Source organism: Rattus norvegicus, chromosome 8 (assembly GCF_036323735.1).
Source record: "Rattus norvegicus strain BN/NHsdMcwi chromosome 8, GRCr8, whole genome shotgun sequence".
In the NCBI taxonomy this organism is placed as follows: domain Eukaryota; kingdom Metazoa; phylum Chordata; class Mammalia; order Rodentia; family Muridae; genus Rattus; species Rattus norvegicus.
Genome location: NC_086026.1, coordinates 31,270,944 through 31,288,212, shown reverse-complemented (window position 1 = coordinate 31,288,212; position 17,269 = coordinate 31,270,944). Strand labels below are relative to the sequence as shown.

General features: G+C 40.4%; 1 protein-coding gene across 3 annotated transcripts in view; it reads left to right on the top strand.

Annotated features, from left to right (window-relative positions):
• Positions 1 to 17,269, top strand: part of Dpy19l1 (dpy-19 like C-mannosyltransferase 1) — an 88,461-nt gene that overhangs the window by 9,273 nt on the left and 61,919 nt on the right. For 2 of the 3 annotated variants that reach the window (XM_039081362.2, NM_001191791.1), the window contains exons 2-6: positions 10,066 to 10,090; positions 10,685 to 10,772; positions 13,309 to 13,446; positions 16,348 to 16,468; positions 17,116 to 17,209. In XM_039081362.2, the coding sequence (XP_038937290.1) occupies positions 10,066 to 10,090; positions 10,685 to 10,772; positions 13,309 to 13,446; positions 16,348 to 16,468; positions 17,116 to 17,209 (466 nt within the window). The remainder of the gene's footprint in view (positions 1 to 10,065; positions 10,091 to 10,684; positions 10,773 to 13,308; positions 13,447 to 16,347; positions 16,469 to 17,115; positions 17,210 to 17,269) is intronic. The other variant, XM_039081363.2, reaches the window with a different exon arrangement.

The following is a 17,269-nucleotide window of genomic DNA, read 5'->3' as shown; positions in this document are numbered from 1 at the left end:
ATTGTAGGTCTCAGATCTGCAGCATAGACAACAACCAAAGGCCCATTGGTGGGAATAGGATCTCAGATTCCCTGGGACCCATTGACTCGTTAGAGAGCAGAGGTTTCTGTATCTGCAGGTCTGTCCACCCCAACTCATCCTTTTGGTTTGCTTTTGATTTCCTATTTAATTTAGAAAAATGAGTAAATTCTGCATTTAAGGGAGGAGAGTTGGTTGTCTGACAGTGCTGTAAAAATGATGGAGAATAAGTCATGTTTCTGACTCACTTAAGTTAAATGATAAGCTAGGCCTTCTGATACCCACGGGCAGTTTGCAATTCAAAGGGGTTTCATTATCCTAACATTAGAATGCTTTACCAGGGAATAAGCTCTGTGAAAATTACTAAAGACTTAGGTCTTTCTGTCCCGTCTTCCCCTGTGATCCCTGATCTTTAGGTGAGGGAACTGGATTTTAGATGCATGTGTCAGTTGGTGCTGGACACCAGCCACATGGTCCTTGTTATCTGCATCTGCAGTCACTGGCTGTGATTTTCTGTAATGGTTTCAATCTGTTGCAAAGAAACATTTCTTTGATGAGTGGTAAGGACTGCATTATTGGATGGGTATAAGAATAATAAATATTTAGAATATAGTTAGGGTTTATGCTGATTTATTAATAGTAGCTATAGGTTCTCCTTCAAGATTTGTGACTTCCCTAGCTCTGGGAAATTGGCTAGGTTCCCAGTACCCGATTTGACTTCCCCCTTGTTGATTGGGCCCTAACAATCAGCTGTTGTTTACCACCAAGATATGCGTGCTGCTGTTACACTTAGGGACATTGTGCCATGGCATCGTTGTTTTGGTTCAGAGGTGTTACAGTTGAATAGAGCATTGGCTGTTTTCCTCCCTTGGGAACTTGCATGGTGCTTTTTGATATCTCGAAAGCTAGTCCTTAGGGAGGAAGCGTTCAGATCAGCAGCAACTTGGATCCTCTGTTCATGCACCACGCTCTAAAGTCAGATGCATACAGATAACTTTATGTGAACCGAGAAGGGGTGTGTGTGTACCTGTATTTGTCCTTGTAACTTGTCCTATCTTAAAGAGACTTGCTTTCTATACTTTCCTCCTGGATTTATCAGGTTTTGGAAGTTTCCTCTACATATTCAGAAGGATATTATTTTGGTTGTATACTTATTCTTAAAACAGTACCATGCATTGTGTTTTGCTAGTGAAGAGGAAGTTAACATATAGAAATTATCAATTCGTATTACTGTTTGGTTTAGAAATATTTGTATAAGGCTAAGACTTTAAAAGGAGGATAGAATTCACTGCCTTTAAAACGTGCCTAGTGTAATCATGCATTGCCTACTCTAGTGTTTGTACACACATTCATATTTGAAATGTGAAGGCTGGCTTTGTGTGCTTTTCTGTAAAGTCCAGCCTTCTGTCTGCGGTGTGGTGTGCAGACTGCTGTGCTCTGTTATTTTCCTATCGTCACTTAGTCACTTCATTGTTTCTTTGACTTGGTTTGATTTCTAAGACATTTCTTAGACATTTACTTTACTCTCTTGGCTAATGTGCTCAATATTTTCACATCTGCACTTGGAGTCAGGGAGTCTGAGCTCTCTTCTGTGGTTTGTTGTGTCCTTGCTGCATGAGACCTTAGGCCCGGTGGGGAAATAAAAACCACTAGTTCTTTATACGGACTCCTGGATCTCTTATGTAAATATTGATGCAGACATTACATATGATCATTATAATCAGGAGTTCCGAAGTTTTTCTTAGCCAACTGTTGGTCATCATCCCTTACCACTGTGAGTTCTAGATCTTACCAGAAATGGTTTCTTTCAATCAGGCTGTGAATTTTAAATGCAGCTTTGCTTCTCATTTTGAGACTTAATGTCTCTATTAGTAAAGTGAGCTTGTGCCTTCTTTTTCCTATTAAAAATAGAATGTTTTCCCCAACCCCAAAGAGGGAAAAAATGGAAGAGATCAAACCTATCAAGGCTTTGAAGTTTTCGAAACAGGAAATGCAGTGCTGGTGGTAAGAGTTCTGGGCCCTACCTACGTTAAGCACTGGAGGCTGAGATAAGCCCCTGGTCCCCCATTTTGTACTCTGCAGATGAGACTAAGTCAGTGATGTCTTATAAAACCTGGAAAGCATTTCTGCTTAGGAAGGGCTTTAAAGTGAGTTTATGAATTTAAACTCTTTCCCTTTCTGAACCCTCATTTGTGACCTTTTGAATTTGGACCTTCCTTTTCCTTATCCCTCTCTGTCACTACCCTCCAGGACTCCATAGCTTGCCTGAAGGAATTGTCAGCCTGCTCTTCTCACTGGACTTGCTATCATAACTGTACCATGTCCCAAAGTGTGGACTATGTGAACCACTTGAGGTTTACTAATAATATATTGCTCAAGCCCCTGTACCTGTTGAATCAAGAGCAGGACCCAAGAATGCAGTGGTGGTGTGCTCCTCCCATGTGGAGGTCTGTTAGGGAATGTCACTGAGCTGTCTATGTCTTCCTCAGGCTTCTGAAATGTTGATTGTTGGTTAGGAGGCAAGGGTATGGCCTGAGATTCTGCACTGTCACCTTGCTCCTGGGTAATAAATGCCTGTTGGCATTCAGGAGACTTACTAAGGGACCCTTCTGTTCTCACAGTAAATCTTGTACAGAGTCCCTAACCTTTGCCCCAGTTGTTCTGTGATGTCAGTTACTTTGCTATCATTTGACTGTTAAGTATATCCCATAAGCATATGTGTTGAACTACTTTTTCCCCTATTGGTGGCTCTCTTTGGGGAGGTTGTAGATTTCTTAGAAGGTGGGTCCAAGTAGAGGAAAATGGGTCGTGAAGGCTGAGCCCTTAGGTTCGTAGCCCCTGTGGGAGCAGTCAGGTTCCAGTGGGCTATCTACCTTTCGACTATGGGTCCTGTAATTGGCTCTAACTTTCAGGAAGTAAATGGAAAAAGATTACATCTAGGTGTGCATCTTAACAAAAGGGTCAATTTTACAGGGTAGGTTTAGTTTATACCTTCCAATCAAACTTGGTTATACACAGTAATTTCTAACTCATTTGAACCATGTGTGTGTGTGTGTGTGTGTGTGTGTGTGTGTGTGTGTGTGTGTGTGTGAGCGCGCGCGCGTGAATGCAGGCTAACTGGAGTTAATTCAGGAACTTTGTTTACTTAAAAGTTTTGTTGTATTTTTCACCTCAAATTCCCCAAGATTGAAATTGATCAGGGTAGCATAGTTAGGAGTTGTAAGAGCCCAGTGCCTGATTGAGCTTTCATGTGGGCACTATGGATGCTCCTAGTCAAAGTAACAGGGCTTTCAACACCGTCATAGTAAGGGGCAGGATCCTGCAGTTACCTTTCCTTGACCTCCTTTAAGTTTTTTTTTTTTTTTGCAGATTTCTTAGAAGTTTTATTTTCAGTAATAAAAACTCAGCTACTGAGAACATGGAAAAAGCATGCTTATTTAAGTGGAGAGTAGCTTACCTATATTGTTAGAGGCTCCCCACATACACAGACCAAATAAAAAGAGGCTAGTAATTACTCACATTGATTTAGAGAAATTAATTTAGAATATTCTTTTATGAAGCCCAGAAAAGTGGAAATGCTTTTAGAAGTTTCTGTCCCTTTGTCTTTATTCCTAAATCACATGTTCATAAAGCAGTATCTTCCCGGAACTTCAAATGGCATACTATGTGTCATTTCAAATAAAGTATCTTCAGACTTTAATATAAAAAATTTAATTCACATGTGAACCTGTGTGTGTGTGCATATGTCTGTCTGTCTGTCTTTCTCTCTGTGTGTGTATGTGTGTGCGTGTGTCTCTGTGTGTGTGTGTATGTGTGTATGCACGCACATGTGTGTACCTCTGTGTATGCACCTCTGTGTGCATGCCTGTATTAATGTGCTTGTGCCTGTAGAAACCAGATGAACCATGGGTATTATTCTTTAGGAGCTGTGCACTTTGTTATATTGAGACAAGAGTCTCTATGTGGCCTGGGGCTTGAAGATTAGACTAAACTGGCTGGCCCATGAGCCTACAGAATGCTCCCTTCTGTCTCTCCAAGGCTGGGTTTGCAAATGCCATTGGTTACCACACCCAGCTTTTCACTTGGATGCTGAGTTGCTTATCAAGTTTGTGTGGTCAACATTTTCTGGCCTGAGCCTTCCCCAGGCTCTCATAATTAGTAGCGTCTATAAAGTATATTTCCTATATTGAGGGATTCATTGCAACAGTTTTGTTCTTTTCTATTTAAATTAGTGAGGGACTGAGACTAGGAATTCTTTGTGGACAAGATGGTTGAGAATTTGGCACCGTCTTCCTTTCTGTTCTCTAATGTAGAGGCCGTACAGTTTGTGGATTGTAGGTTGGAAGTCTTAAACCTAGCCCATTAGTTTGCCTACCTGTTGTGTATCATCCAGCAAGCTACTCAACTGTAGTGTGCTCCAGTTCTTACTTACTAATTGAGGACTTACTTATGCCCACACCACAGGGAAGCTCTGGGTATTTATTGATTTCCTGCAGGTAATCAAAAAGGTCATCCAAAGAGCTGGTAGGTGTGTAGTAAATGTTTGATGTTACCACTAACTTGAATGGAAGAGATTGAAAAGTGCCAAGACTTCCCATTGTTCAAATCGGTGCTAATGGAACCAATTAAAGGCACTAAAGATGGGGATTTAGCTCAGTGGTAAAGCGCTTGAGGCCCTGGGTTCGGTCCCCAGCTCCAAAAAAGATTCTTAAAAAAAAAAAAAAAAAAGGCACTAAAGACATCTGGCATCTTCCATCTTCTTCCAACAGATTGTGGTATTTTAAGAATGCAAAAGGTGCACATCTGCTAAAATATGTGGGCTACTAGGCGAGTCACCCTACACATCTTTGGTTGATGGTTCAATCTCTGTGAGCTACCATGGGCTCTGTAGATCTCACGGTGTCCTTGACCCCTCTGGCTCATTTAATCCTGTCTCCAGCTCTTTCACAAGATTTCCTGAGCTCTGCCTGATATGTGGCTGTTTGTCTCTGCATCTGTTTTTATCCATTGCTGAGTAAATCTCTCAGGAGACAGTTATGCTAGGTTCCTGTCTGCAATAGCAAAGTATTGTTAATAGTCACCAGGGGTTGGCTCTATCCCGTGAGATGGGTCTTAAGTTGGGGCAGTCATTGATGGCTGTTCTCTCAGTCTCTAACTTTTCTCTTGAATATTTTGTAGGCAAGACAAATTTTGTGTTGAAGGATTTGGGGTTGGGTCCCCTAACAATAGGAGCAGGGATTGTCTTGGTCTCTGTTCCCTGCCATTGGATCCCCTTCCCCTAACTGGATTGCCTAGTTGGGCCTCAGTGGGAGGGGATGTGCTTAGTCAAGCTGGGGTAGATGTTCCAGGGTGGGTGGTACCCAAGGCTGTTTTCCCTTCTCTGATGAGAAGGGAAGGAGTAGTGAGGGGAGGAATTTCTAAGAGTGGGACTGGGAGGAGGAGGGGGGCTGTGATTGGGGTTTTAAGTGAATAAATTAAATAAATTAATGAAAAAGTGCACAAAAGGAAGGTGACCTTGACAAATCCTTATTTTCACTACAGAATACAAGATGAAACTTGTTCAAGTAAGAGAAGTCAAGCTTAGCAAGGTTTTTTTGGGGGGGTGTATTCTAGATGATATTGGCCAAGTGGAAGATGCTAATGGTAAAATTATAAAACAGAAAAAAATTAACATTTGCTAATGATATTATCTAAAATGGAGAATTTAAAATAAGCTGAAAATACTATACTCAGTGAATTGGAAGAAATAAGCCAAGCAGATGCATCTCCAATCACTCTGCACAGATTTGTACATCAGCAGTGATGCGGGTTAGCATAGAAAACATGTCACGGACATTAGAAAAATTAAAATAGAAGTAGGGCGAATACTCCTAACCTGAAATCCCAAAGCTCTAACGTCTGTGCGCACAGGTGTTAACTATCACACCTCACCTCAGGATGAACCCGGCAAAAATGCATGCGGCCTAAAAATCCGCACCTCTGTGTTGTTGTAAAAAAAATAAAAATAAAAAAATAAAAATGAAACGGTAAATGTTTTTCTCTGGGTGTTTTACCCTGCTTGGGTTCCACACCTCAGTGCCCCAGATATCTGCTGGATATCTTGGCAGAAACACAGCCCAGCCACACACTTTCTTACACTGAGACTCTTACATATAAAAACACACCACACAATAATCTTAGATCCAATTGGTAAGATATAATTGCCCACTTAAACATACAAAGCCCGGTACCATCTATCCCTTGCACCTTTTATTTACCAAGTCTCCAGCTTCTCCTTCTCCCACAACGACTCCTTGCTTCTCCTCTCTCTCTCTCTTTTCTTTACTCACTCTCCCAAATATATCAACTCTTTTCATGCTTTAGTTTCTCCTTCTCTTACAACGACTCCTAGCTTCTCCCCTCTCTCCATCTCCTGTCTCTTCTAACTCTTCTCAGTTCCCCATCCTGTCTCTAAACCGTTCCCTTCTCCTCAACTGTTCCATCCTCTCCCCCTCCTGCTCAGGTTCCACTGGCTCAACTGTCGCCAACTGTCCTCTCTAACCCTATTCTCTGAATCTAATCCCCCTCTTGCTCCTGACTTTTCCCTCTGTCCAAATCTCACGCTCTTGCCTTTATTTAACAAATTCAGAGAAAATTTCAAGGCAAACCACGACATTTCCCCCTTTTTGTCCAGTTAAAAAACCTTTCCCCTATACATAGGTGAACTAAGCATTATTACCATTCTGCAATTTATAAAACCAACAATATGCTGATCACCCAGTCCATCAATTCTGTTCATTAACCATGTTATCTATATTATATCTTGGCAAGCTTGTATACTATCTGATAACTATCCAATAAAATATGTATATTCAGATTTATACAGCCTGATAGGCTATGAGACTATAATCAGTCTTCAACCCCGTCAGAAATCTGGGAATGACCAAATATCTATACACATAGGAAGCCTAACACGGCTTCCAGAACTGAGAGGTTGTAGAGACAAATCTCCACTAGCACAGTCCCCTGTTAGCAACATGTGAGCACAAGTCTTCAGCCTTCTGGCCCAAAATCAACTGACAGACTCTTGAAATGCAGATTTTGAAGGGCTGATCACCCTGTCTTGGCAGAGTTTATCAGTCAACCATTCTGCATAATTTATCCTTTTCTGTACAGTATTAGTCTGCAGATGAAGCAGGCAGTTTTGTCCAGTGACTGCCTAGCCACAAAGTATTGCATCACCTGGAGGTAGAGATGTTCACATTCTTCGTTAAATCCACCGAAGGGGAACTGTTAGGAACAGATATGTCTCAACAAAAGATAAATAACCTTAAATCTCAAATTTTGTGGATTTCTGACGTTTTTGAAAACCACCTATCTATATAAGACAATCTGTTTTGTTGTCTTTATATCTTAATAAAATCTTGAAAGTTCTCTCAAAAAATCAGGGCCATGACTTTGCTATTTGGATCTTAACTCACAGGTGTAATCAACTCAGAAGTTTGTAACGACAACAATAGAAAGACTGGCTCTAAACCTTGTACTTTTAAACTCTTTTGACAAATAAATTCTATACCAAAGCAAAGATATGATTTCAGCTTAGTTACCAAATGAGATTATGACTGTACAATTCAATCTAGCTAATTCCTCCCCGTTAAATTACAACCAATTTTCAATTCCTCATAAAAACAACTTTAGAATAACCATTTTTAGCCCCCCCAAAGTCCAGAGAATTGGGGCGACGACTCCTCCATAACTTCTTCAAGCTGTACATGGGCGTTGAGATATCCTTGGGGGTAGGGGGTAGGAAGAATGAAGCAAATGCTGTAGCTGATGTGTGACTGGACCCAGCTGAAAGTCCTTGAGACCAGGATTCCAAGTAGGTAGGCATGCTCTGTAAAATACAACTCTCAAGACAAAAGTTTAGAATCAAGATATCTTTTTGTTTGATTCTCTTGAATAAATTTTTCAGGCGGTCTACCTCTATCAAATCTGATCAGTATGACTCTGTGAGGTTTCCAGAGCCTAATCACATTTTTTAAAAGCACAAAGACAAAATCTTTCTCCCAAAATACTGTGTTCCTTAGTCTGAAACCAGAAAAGCTTGTATCTTGCACTCTCTCCCAGAGTAATAATATAATCATAAAACTCAAAGTCACACCCATCATGAATATTAAACAATTTCTTTAGAAAGGAAGTAAGCTAAACAATGAGCCTGATAGCCTTTGTACTCTGTAATATCGGGAAATTATCCCAAAATATATCCATCTGTTGGGAATTTAACCCAAAATATATCCATCTGTTGGGAATTTAACCCAAAATATATCCATCTATTGGGAATTTAACCCAAAATATATCCATCTGTTAAGCTCCCTACCCAGAGTCACAGATTTTTCTTTAACTTCAATAACTTCTAAAATATATGCCTGCATTCACTCTCCTTGGTGTCACAGACATTTCATCACAACTCTCTACTTGGAGTAAATGATCAATTTTTCCCTATCCAAGCTCTGAATCGTGGATGAAAATCCCCACCTGATTCAGGTATTCTCTTTACTCTCTTCTTTCTAAAAACAAACTCAATCACCTTTTAATAATACCTGTAATTAAGAAGTAGCTTGTCTAACTATTATCTCAGGTTAGTTGAGTTCTAATAGATTTGTTGGGCGCCATATGTTGTAGGGATAGATGGTACCGGGCTTTGTATGTTTAAGTGGGCAATTATATCTTACCAATTGGATCTAAGATTATTGTGTGGTGTGTTTTTATATGTAAGAGTCTCAGTGTAAGAAAGTGTGTGGCTGGGCTGTGTTTCCGCCAAGATATCCAGCAGATATCTGGGGCACTGAGGTGTGGAACCCAAGCAGGGTAAAACACCCAGAGAAAAACATTTACCGTTTCATTTTTATTTTTTTATTTTTATTATTTTTTTTACAACAACATATGGCGCCCAACAAATCTATTAGAAAGGGATAGATGGTACCGGGCTTTGTATGTTTAAGTGGGCAATTATATCTTACCAATTGGATCTAAGATTATTGTGTGGTGTGTTTTTATATGTAAGAGTCTCAGTGTAAGAAAGTGTGTGGCTGGGCTGTGTTTCCGCCAAGATATCCAGCAGATATCTGGGGCACTGAGGTGTGGAACCCAAGCAGGGTAAAACACCCAGAGAAAAACATTTACCGTTTCATTTTTATTTTTTTATTTTTATTATTTTTTACAACAACACCTCTGACGGTACAGTAGTTCAGAGACATAGTTGATTTGTATTCAGACATTGGTGTCATCCCCAGCTATGCCATTGTACAGATATTTCAAAATGTGAAAAAAATGATATTTAAAACACTTCTTGTCACAAGCCTACAGGATAAGAGTTTCTCCCTTTTCTCAAGGGTAATTGAGAAGTGATTTGAGTAACTGAGTGTGTATACTATGTTTATGAACACAGTCTATAGTCACATGTGTCTCCAGTGATCTTTGTACTTGGGCAGAACCTGAAGCGTTCTGCGATGTGATCTGTGTTACCGTTGGCCTTACCCTGAGTCTGTCTGTCTGTGTCCTTTTCTCCTTCCACTTTTACGGGAGTGCGACTTGCTGTGGAAATCCAGGCACTAAGGTAGTTTGCAAAGGCGGTGGTACTTTGTGTGTTTATTTCCATGTCTCACTTGTAGCCCACGGTAATGCGGCTCTTCGTTCTAAGGTACTTTAGCGGTGGACTTTGCTCCTGTGGGGTCTCTTTGAGGTGCTTTTGACCTAGCGGCTCCTGTACGGTATTGGCAACCATAGGGCCTCTCTGCTGTGTGGAGTGTGTGAGGGAGGGATGAGGACTGTAGCTGGAATGTAAGCTGCTCTCTCCGTGCTGTGCTTTTGAAGAGTCCGTAGTGCCTCCTAGATGCTAAGCCTGGTCCAGCCTTTCCTCAGCTTAGGCTTTGCACGTTTATCTCCAGTATGTTGATGAGGTCTACAGCCCTCTGCCCCGAATGTGCAGGATCTCATTGGAAATGCTTATCTGTAAGGAGAGAGTTTTCTTCATGCTGAAATAGTAATATAAATTTCTTTTTCTTTCAGCTTCCTTTGCAGCCCTATTGCACTGGTAAGATTGTTTTTCTTCAATGATATGTATTATGTAAATGTTCATAACTTACTGAAGATATGGCCCATGTATTTAAAGGGATGGCTTCTATAGCAGAAGGATGGATGTATCTTATCTGTACTATGGTCTTCTGAAAGATTTGGTTCATTGATAGAATTAGAATAATAAAGCTGTTATATAAAGTATCTATTATTAAAGAGGCTATATTTGATACTCTAATTTGCTTAACATTAATATGGTATACATCTTGAATGTTAGATTGATGTTTTTAATCTTCTGGGTGGAGAGATGTATGAATTTTGTGAACCAGGCAGTTTCTGAATGGTACCCAATGGCACATTCAGTGCGTTCTATATTTTTATAGTACATCACTTAAAATATCGTTATGGTTTATTTTAATGTTAAAATCTAATTGGAATGTGTTTTCTTATGGCGAGGACTTTCAGTAGAATTGTTAAAACCTGATAGAAAACAAATATAGATACAATTGTTTTTCAGTCTTGTTGCAAACTGTCTGCAATCTGTAGGATTTTCCTTTGCCTTTAAAGTAGCTCTCATAGCCTCTGCACTGCTGCCTTGTGTTAATGTTTCCAGGAGCCACATAACGCAGCTCTTTGAAAATGATCGGCATTTTTCTCACCTCTCGACGCTGGAAAGGGAGATGGCTTTCCGCACTGAAATGGTTAGTTCTGTGTGTGTGTGTGCGTGTGTGTGTGTGTGTGTGTGTGTGTGTGTGTGTGTGTGTGTGTGTAGTAGTTCGTTGTAGTATTTTGGGACTCTAAATACTTTAAAGCTTTTTTGGCATGAAAATTTTCAACAAGACATTCCTAAATAAAAGGAGTAGACAGTTCTGCCTCCTTATCTTGTAGCTTCAACAACAGACAGCACACAGTCATCCACATTTCCTTACCCATCTCTGTTTAAAGGAAATTAGACTTAACTTTTGTGCAACTACATTTGAAGTTACTCAAAGGACTTTTTGTCCCTAGCAATTCCTTAGCACCATCAGATGAAAATGTTTGAATGAGCTGATCGGTGCTTGGAAGCAGCTGCTGTCCTAACTGAAGTTGCAGACTGCACTCAGGTTTACTGCTGGATTGCTGGGCCTTACAATCTGTAACTCCCTCTTTATATATATTTATATATACATATGCCAGTTCCTCAACATACATGTAGTATACATGTATGCTATATATGCTATATAGTCTTGTCTATGGCTGTAACTCATGTTCTCTTATCCTGTGTTTTCTGAAGACCAATGGAAAATATGACTACTTTCTCGAAGGACTACTTCACAGCTGATGCTGGACCCTTTTAATTGTAGCATCTCAAGGTTCACACAGGGCACTGGTTGACTTCTCAGATGTTCAGTCTGGGGAGTAGCTTAAGGAGTGGTCTGGATGAGTTGTCTTAGAGCCCATCTTGTTAGTATAGACACTGTCATTATTTTTCTGCACTTGCTGACTTGTAACCCTGGAAAGGATTTTCCTGCAACATTGCTCCAGTTTTTTTCTAGGCTTACTAGTTAGAAGAAAGACAAGAAAATGATCCATTCTTTTTCTCATAAAAATGAATTGATTCTCTCACATCTTCTAGTTAGAATCAGTAGACTGATTGGCACGTACTGTGTAACCCCTGGTGTCTGGAACTGGCCAGTCTCTGCACTTGGCTGTGCTGGCCTCGGTGTGACCTCACTCGTGTTTCTTTGGTGTTCAGGGCTTCTTTACTTTGGGTGCTGTATGACATATCCTACCCAGCTGGCAGCAGGCAGTTTTCCAGGGAGCTTGGGCTCTTTTCAGCTGTAGATGGCATGTGCTGACCAGGACTTCTGTGCCGCAGGTCCTCGCTGCTACTGTAAGGGGCCATGGAGACTTGGCCTTTCAGTGAGCAGAATTAGGAAACTGCTTCTTTTTAAATCAAAAAGACCAGTAAGTCATAAGTTTATATTAAGAATTTTAAATAAAAATTTAGGATTGGATCTTTTTTACTTGGTGTTAAATTTGTTTTAATCTGAGAATATTAATTTCAAATTATTTATTTAATAGAATAAAAATGTCAAGCTCAGTACTAGAAATATAATTATTAAACGAGTTTTAGAGTTTTCTGGAAGTCTGCCTCGATGCAATGCGATGCTGTGTTCCACATAGATCATCCAGTAGGGTCACTTAGTATTCTCTTCCAATTTGATAATTAATGCCCTTAAACATTTTTGTTACATAAATGTTTAGGTTGTGTGTTTTGTGATTAAATAACATGTTAATATGTTTCTAAAGTGAAAGAGACAGGAAGTACAGTAGTTTGAGGCTTCTGCCATAGCAGTATCTACCCAGGTTGAAGGAAAACAGTGGGGATCTGGCTTCGGACAGTCCCAGAGTCTAGAAGGGGCAGACCAGGCAGTCTCCATGAGGCCGACTGTTGTTTTCTGCCTGTCTGGGTGTCCGTGGTTTACTGATGCACTGCTCTTCAGTGTCCGCTTCTGTCCTCTTGGTCCTTTTGTCCTTCATGGACATCTTGAACAGCTTGTTCTTCCTGCCTTCAGTTCCTTAAGCACAGGGCTCATGGCGTTGGGTGTGTAATAGTGGGCATCAACTCAGAGCCCCCTGCGTGCTGGCGAGTTCTCTGCCAGGCCAGCCCCATCCTCAGCCCTGCCTCATATTTTTTTTGTTTCATGTCGTTTCAGCTTTGCTACAACCCCTTTCAAAGGAGCATGTCAGAGTAAACTTTCCTACTTCTCTCGAAATGCACCCTCCCGGTCCCCAGTGTCAGCTCTTGCGCTGTGTTGCTGTGGGAGAAAATGATCTGTAAAATTATTGTTTAATAGGAATGTGTATAATGTGCAGTCTTCTTAAAAAACGCATTTAGAGTTTTAAATGTGAACGTGGAGGAAACAAGGCTGACTTTATCTATTCAACTTTGGGTATTGAATACACTCTGCATACATGGCATATGCTGAATTGCATTTATACATATTTAAATTCTGATACGGTTTTTGAAGCTATTTTGCATTTGATTATTTTAATTATGATGAAATTCTTATAAAATGTACTTTTTTGTCGCCTAAGAATTTATAAATGATCAGAAACCTGTGAAATTAATTGTAGCTATTACCTGCTTGACTGCTCACTTTTTCAAAACCAGTACTCTTTTAAATATTTGTAATCTAAGAAGATGAGTAACTGTGTACTTTTTATTGTAACTGGAGTGTGTCCTTCTTTCAGGGGCTGTATTATTCTTACTTCAAGACCATCGTGGAGGCGCCGTCGTTTTTGAGTGGGGTATGGATGATAATGAACGACAGGCTAACTGAGTACCCCCTAGTTATCAACACCTTAAAAAGGTTCAACCTTTACCCCGAGGTGAGTTACCGCTGTGATGCTTCATGAAAAGTGCCTTCTAAAAATTACATGGGAGTCTAACTCTTACTTATTTTTTTTTTCTTTTTTTCGGAGCTGGGGACCGAACCCAGGGCCTTGCACTTCCTAGGCAAGGGCTCTACCACTGAGCTAAATCCCCAACCCCGGGAGTCTAACTCTTAAGGTCTGATTACCATGAGTCAGTCTTTCTCTACTGAGAGGACTTCACTTCTGGATCAGTGATTATTGATCAATCAGTATGAATGCCCTCCATAGTTCAGTGTTGTCCCACAAAGTACTGCTCTCGAGTATTTCCTGTGACCATATGCAGGTAGACGTTACACACATGGGATTGCAGGGTGTGCAGTGTCTTTACGTGTGCATTTTGTCTTTGGGGGATGTTTGTAGCCACCCTCTCCATCACTTTTATTTCAAGACAGGGTTCTCTGTGTCACCATGGCTGCTGGTGTGCCTTTTGTAACGGTGGTATGCATGATCTTTTACGGACCTCTGAACTTTTCACACTTGTGAATATTCTAAGCAAAGTGGCAGCAAACTTGCGTGACTCTGACTCTTTATTATACATATCTGCCTTATTTAGGTTTTCCTGCTTTAGTAGAGCACTACGACCAAAGGGAACTTAGGGAGGAAAGGGTTTATGTAGTTTATCTAATATTCCCAGTCCATTGAGAAAAACCAAACTGGGAATTCAAGGCAGGAACTTGGAAGCAGGGCAGGAACTGGAGAAGAGATCATGAAGAATGTTGCTTTCTGGCTTGCTCCCCACAACCTGCCCATGAGTGGAATGACCCACATGAGCGGGGCCTTCTCACATCAATCATTAATCAAAGAAAAGGTTCCACAGACTTGCTCACAGGTCAATCTATTGTCAGTGTTTTCTCAAATAAGATTCCCTCTTCTTGAAATGTCTAGCTTTGTGTCAAATTGATAGAAACCACCAGTAAAATACTTACTCATTTTCAAAGCTATAAATTTGTGAATATAGCCCGTCAGTTCAGCAGAATGTGCATTGTAATGATTTGGGGGCATATTGCCAAAAGCCTTCCATATAGGTTATACTGATTGAATCCCTGCCAACAGCAGTTTGGGAAATGTTGATTTGCATCCTTGCTGATTTTGATAGACAAGGAAATTATAAGTAGTTGGTGCATTTTATTTAATTCATGTATATGAATGCATTTCAGTGCTATATAAATATCCATCTCTACTTTGAAAAAGAATTCCTGTTTATGCCTCCTTGTATCTGTTTCTATTGGGTTTCTTAAAGACTCATTTTTTATACATAAGATGTTATGATTATGACATTAATGAAATATTTATCTTTTTAGCTATAGATATATATTTTCTATGCAACATTTTATGCCCATGAATCTTTTAACTTATTACTTTTAAATATGCATGTAAAATATTTATTCTTATAGTTATATACGTATGTTTATATTTTTAACTCATTTGGAATTTGTGTTGATGCATTTGTAGAAAAGGATATTCTTTATACTCGTCTTCGTAACTGCTGAGGACAGGCCCGTCTTCTCACACTGACTTGAAGTAGCTTTCTCTTCTAAATGCACAGTCAGTGGACTTATCAATGACTGTCACCTGCGTTTGGATTTTATGCTCAGTATTGCCTTATTGAGGTCCTGAAAGTGGGCTCTGAATGCAGATTTGCTTGTAGCCAGAGTATGAGGGAGTACCCTTGGGCTGTACCTGCAAGAGGGTGGTGGAGGCAGAAGGAGGTGAAGCAGGGTTGAGCTGTCTCTTCAAAAGACCAGCCCCAGTGAATCCCATGGCTTCTCTGGGCTGGGATAGCTTACTTAGCACAGTTATGCTTCCTTTGGCAAAGGCCCCTGAATACACATCACTTCTATTGATTAGCTTATCACAGGCTGCAGTTTCCCTCGTGTGACCTTGAGCACATTACTTTCTTCAGCCCAGAGCAGTTCTGTAGAGTGGTCAGTGGCTGGGCTGGGAGCGCCTCTGCCTGGAAGGCGGATCAGCTTCTGTCTGCTGCCTCACGTATGACATTGATCAGTGTGGGAATGCGTCTGCCAGTGTCTGCTATTTTAGTTACTTTCCGTGAGAGACCTTTATATTCACCAGGACATTCCCCCTTTATTCTTCTATTTCTCTAAATTAATCAAAGATAGTGGGATTTTGGCTGGGATTGTTTTATCTTTTTTTAAAAAGATTTATTTATTATATATAAGTACGCTGTCACTGTCTTCAGACACACCGGAAGAGGGCGTCAGATCCCATTACAGATGGTTGTGAGCCACCATGTGGTTGCTGAGATTTGAACTTAGGACCTCTGGAAGAGCAGTCAGTAGTGCTCTTTGATTTTACATCTTGAAAAATTAGACATACACATAATTTGTTTAAGTTTTTTATATTTCCTGGTAGAATTTTATATTTTTTAAAAAGTGTTAATCTTGAAGATTTTTTTATTTAGTTTTTTTTCTTACCTGTGCATCACCAGTAAAAGACTTGACTACCCGAAGAGTCTGTGGGAGAGGCTGGGCCTCTTTAATTACAGTCCTTGTGGGGGAGGCTGAACCTTGCTTAACTAGATATAGAAGGAGCCAAACAGCAGGAGCATGAAAAGACAGTTTGACAATTATGAAAAACTCAAAATATATCTAGTAATGAAAACTTATTCCCTTTCATTTTGTTTGTTTTTTGTTCTGTTTGTTTTTTTTTTTAAATCAAGACAGGATTTCTCTGGGGAATCCCTGGCTTTCCTGGAACTCACTCTGTAGACCAGGCTATCGTTAAACTCAGAAACATCTTCCTGCCTCTGCCTCCCGAGTGCTGGGATTAAAGGAGTATGCCACTACTGCCTGACTTGGAAATTATTTCTTATGATGTCTTTATTTTTTTTAAAAGGTGATTTTAGCCAGCTGGTACCGGATTTATACCAAAATAATGGATTTGATTGGTATTCAAACCAAGATATGCTGGACAGTCACCCGAGGAGAAGGACTCAGTCCAATCGAAAGCTGTGAGGGTGAGCTCCTTTTCATGTCGTCTGGTCGTCTGTTGGCCTGCAGTCGGCTTACTGCAATCTCAGTGATATAAGTAGCAGACATTTTATTGTGTTCTTGGATTCTGCAAGTCGACAATTAGAGCAGGCTGGTTTGCTTCCATGGTCTTCACATGGCTGGGAAAAGTGAACTGAACAGGAAGCTATTTTGGTCATGTTTTGATCTTTGGGTGGAATAGTTCAGGTATTCAGAGAATATTCAGGAATGTTTAGATGCCACCTTTCCAGGGATTTTGAGCTTTTTTATAGCAAGGTACCTGGCACAAAGTAGCTGTGCTCTTCCCAGGGTAGCTTCACTCCGGCCGATGGCTGTGGCTGCTGAAGCGCTCTTCCCAGAGGCAGGGCTGTTGCGTCTGCCTTACTCTGCTGTAGCCCAGCCTACCCCCGTTACCTCCCTAAGGTGTATCAGCAGGCTTGCAGCCCTGTCTGCAGACCGGCATAGCTGAGTAGTGCTGTTCTCATCACTGTTCTGCATGCCTGTCCTGTTTTCATATGGGAACCAAGGAAACCATTTATCTGGCAACCGTTTCACAGTGAGCACAGTTTCATGTAAATTGCCAGACTCATAACATAATTTGTGGCTAGAACATATGCTTTGTTTATTTTTAAAGGACTGGGCGATCCTGCTTGCTTTTATGTTGCTGTAATTTTTATGTTAAATGGATTAATGATGGCACTATTCTTCATATATGGCACATATTTAAGGTAAGATATCTTAGAACGTATTTGCAAAATACAATGTTATTAGTAATTATTGATAACTTA